This window comes from Carettochelys insculpta, chromosome 32, assembly GCF_033958435.1.
Source record: "Carettochelys insculpta isolate YL-2023 chromosome 32, ASM3395843v1, whole genome shotgun sequence".
NCBI classification, from domain to species: Eukaryota; Metazoa; Chordata; order Testudines; family Carettochelyidae; genus Carettochelys; species Carettochelys insculpta.
Window position 1 is genome coordinate 1,439,696 of NC_134168.1, and position 2,766 is coordinate 1,442,461.

At 48.9% G+C, this 2,766-nt stretch overlaps 1 protein-coding gene across 1 annotated transcript; it reads left to right on the plus strand.

Annotated features, from left to right (window-relative positions):
• LOC142004502 (olfactory receptor 10A4-like) lies at positions 1 to 1,766 on the plus strand. The gene is made up of 2 exons (XM_074982147.1): positions 1 to 147; positions 810 to 1,766. The coding sequence occupies exons 1-2, from the start codon at positions 1 to 3 to the stop codon at positions 1,764 to 1,766; spliced, it is 1,104 nt and encodes a 367-aa protein (XP_074838248.1).
• The last annotated feature ends 1,000 nt before the right edge of the window (positions 1,767 to 2,766 follow it).

The window sequence follows — 2,766 nt, forward strand, 5'->3', positions numbered from 1 at the left end:
ATGAGCCCTCCCAGAGCTGAGAAGATCGCAGTATTTGCCATACACAACAGCGTCTGTGCTCCTACCTCTGTGTCACTGCTGGAGGAGTCGAACATGACCAGCACCGAAGCCATTAACATCCACCACCAACTTCATCAGACTGGTCTTGTGCTTTGGATGTCTGATCAGCACCTCCCAAAACAGATTCGCTTTTCCATGGTGGAGGAAGGGCAGAGGAGCACTGGGCACCTTTGGAAGCGATAGGAGGACACTTTGAAGGCATGAAATAAAAAGTGCAGCGGTGGTGTCTACGATTGGGAGAACCTTGCCCAGGAATGTCCCCGGTGGAGAGCCGTTATCTATGAGGGGGTGGCAGAATCTGAGAGTTCCCCCCACAGTGCCAGATGAGGAAAGCCAGAGAAAAGAAAAGAGGAGCCAAAGCTGACACACACTCTTACAGCAGCTACCAACACCTGCCAATTCTATGCTGTGACCTACCGCTCCAGAGTCGGATTCATCAAACATCAATGGCCTTGCAAATAAAAGGTGACATGAAGATGTCCTACTCTTTATCCAGAGAGAACCATGCCAAGAGTGTCACCGCAGGAAAAGGTGGGAGGACTTATCTCAACAGGGCAGACTGGGAATGTGCCCAGGAGGGTAGGAAGTAGCGAAATTTAAGGCATCAGGTCTTACCCATGGAAGCTCAATCACACAATGCATTTGTTAGTTTATAAGGTGCTACAGAAGTGTGTGATCTTTGTGAATCTGCATATTTGATATACCTGAGATTCATTTCCATTCTCCCTCTCTCTTTGTTTCCCCTACAGATGACGTACTCCGAGGGGGACCCTAGAGAAAACCAGACCATCTCCGGTGTGCTTATCCTGGTGGGGTTTTCCTACCTCAAGAAGCTGCAAATCCTCTTGTTCCTGGTGCTTTTGGTCATCTACTTGATCACCATGACAGGGAACCTACTTGTTATAGTCCTGATAAAGCTGAACACCTCCCTTCACACCCCCATGTATTTCTTCCTGGTAAACCTGTCTTTCCTGGAAATCTGCTTCACCAGCAGTGTGGTCCCACTGTTACTCTTTCACCTCCTAGTGGAGGAAAAGACCATCTCCATTGCTGGATGTTCAGCCCAGATGTACGTCAACACCATCATGGGCCTCACCGAATGCTGCCTCCTCACAGCCATGGCCTACGACCGCTACGTGGCCGTATGTTACCCCCTGCACTACACAACCATCATGAGCTGCCGGGTGTGTGCTCTGCTGGCGGGGGCTTCATGGTTCATCGGCATCTCATTGGAAGTAGCTAAGACCATGTGGATCTTCAGCCTGCCCTTCTGTGGCTCCAACCGCATCCACCACTTCTTCTGTGATATCCCACCAGTGGTGAAGCTCTTATGCACCGACGCATGGAAGATTAGGATTTTTAGTGTCAGTGTGTCGGTGCTATTTATCTTGACTCCTTTCTTGTTGATAATCCTGTCCTATGTGTGCATTATCTCCTCCGTCCTCAAGCTGCCAGCAGTGGATGGAAGGCATAAAGCCTTCTCCACCTGCTCAGCCCACCTAATCATGGTGACTTTGTTCTATGGCCTGGCCCTTATCACCTTCCTGATGCCCAAGTCTAGCTCCACCTCAGAGAGTGACCAAGTGATTTCCCTCTTGAATATAATTGTGCCACCAGCATTGAACCCCGTACTGTACACTCTGAGGAACAAAGAGGTGAAAGAGGCCTTTCGGAAAACAATTATGAAGAGCATCTTTGCAAAATAACTGGAGAAACCAGAGAATGAAAAGTCGTGAAAATGGGGGTAACGAAGGAAATACAAGAATATTCTTTTGCATTTCTCACCTAGATTCTTCAGATCTTTATTTCAATATCAGCATTTGAATGACTTTGTCTTCTTGTAATCCTCAGGGAATAATGAGAAGAGAAATGTTTCTTTCAGAAAAAACCTCTTTTAAATTGCTTATTTTTTCCAGGAATTATATTAGGCACAACCTTTGAGCAGTTTGCAAATACATTGAAAATCAAAGGACGATATTTAACCAAAGTACTCTCCTGATTTTAGAACTTCAAAACCTGAAATGTCCAAGAAAAGTTGTTTTAAATGAGAATCATTTCATGCCAGGTACGCGTCCCCCAGCCTGGTATTTCACAAATCGGAATATGGGAACCTGTCCTTCTCTTTAACGTCCCCTGCGGCGGGGTGGTATTGATAGTGCACTGACTCTAAGGCCCAGTATTATGCTGACAGCGAGAGGCATCCACGGTGTCCAACACTGAGTTCTTCCTGGGCTTCAGCAGGAGGAGAGAATGGGCTGGTTGTACTGCCAGGCCCTTCAGACAATGCAGCTTCTCCATTTGCTTTCTGAGAAACGTGAAGGTCTCTGTCTCTGTTTCCCTCTCTCTTTCCTGTGCCCTTTTCATCTCCACTCCATCCCGCTTCATTCTGTCTCCAAGGTGTCTCTCTGTCAGGTCTGGTGACGGTGAGGGCAGAAGGGCCCATTCCTCAGGAATCAAGATAAGGAGAAGAAGCCTGGGGCCCCAGAAACCAATGACCCAGCTCCAGCAGTGCAGTGCGGCTGCCCTCCCCTCGCACCTCTCCAAGAGGTGGCCAGCATCTCCTGCGGCCCCTAAGGATGGGAAGGGAGCTGCAGCCAATGGGAGATGTATGAGTGGTGCCGGTGGGACACGGTGCGCTGACACCTGCTGTTCCTCCCCTGCTACGGGACAGGGCTTCTGGCTGGGGACAAAACCAGGCCTTGGCTC

Bases quoted from the DNA above. Each gene is read 5' to 3' on its own strand.
- LOC142004502 (XM_074982147.1), top strand. From the start codon at position 1: ATGAGCCCTCCCAGAGCTGAGAAGATCGCAGTATTTGCCATACACAAC. The intron at 148-809 runs GTGCTTTGGATG...TTTCCCCTACAG, and splicing joins AACTTCATCAGACTGGTCTT to ATGACGTACTCCGAGGGGGA.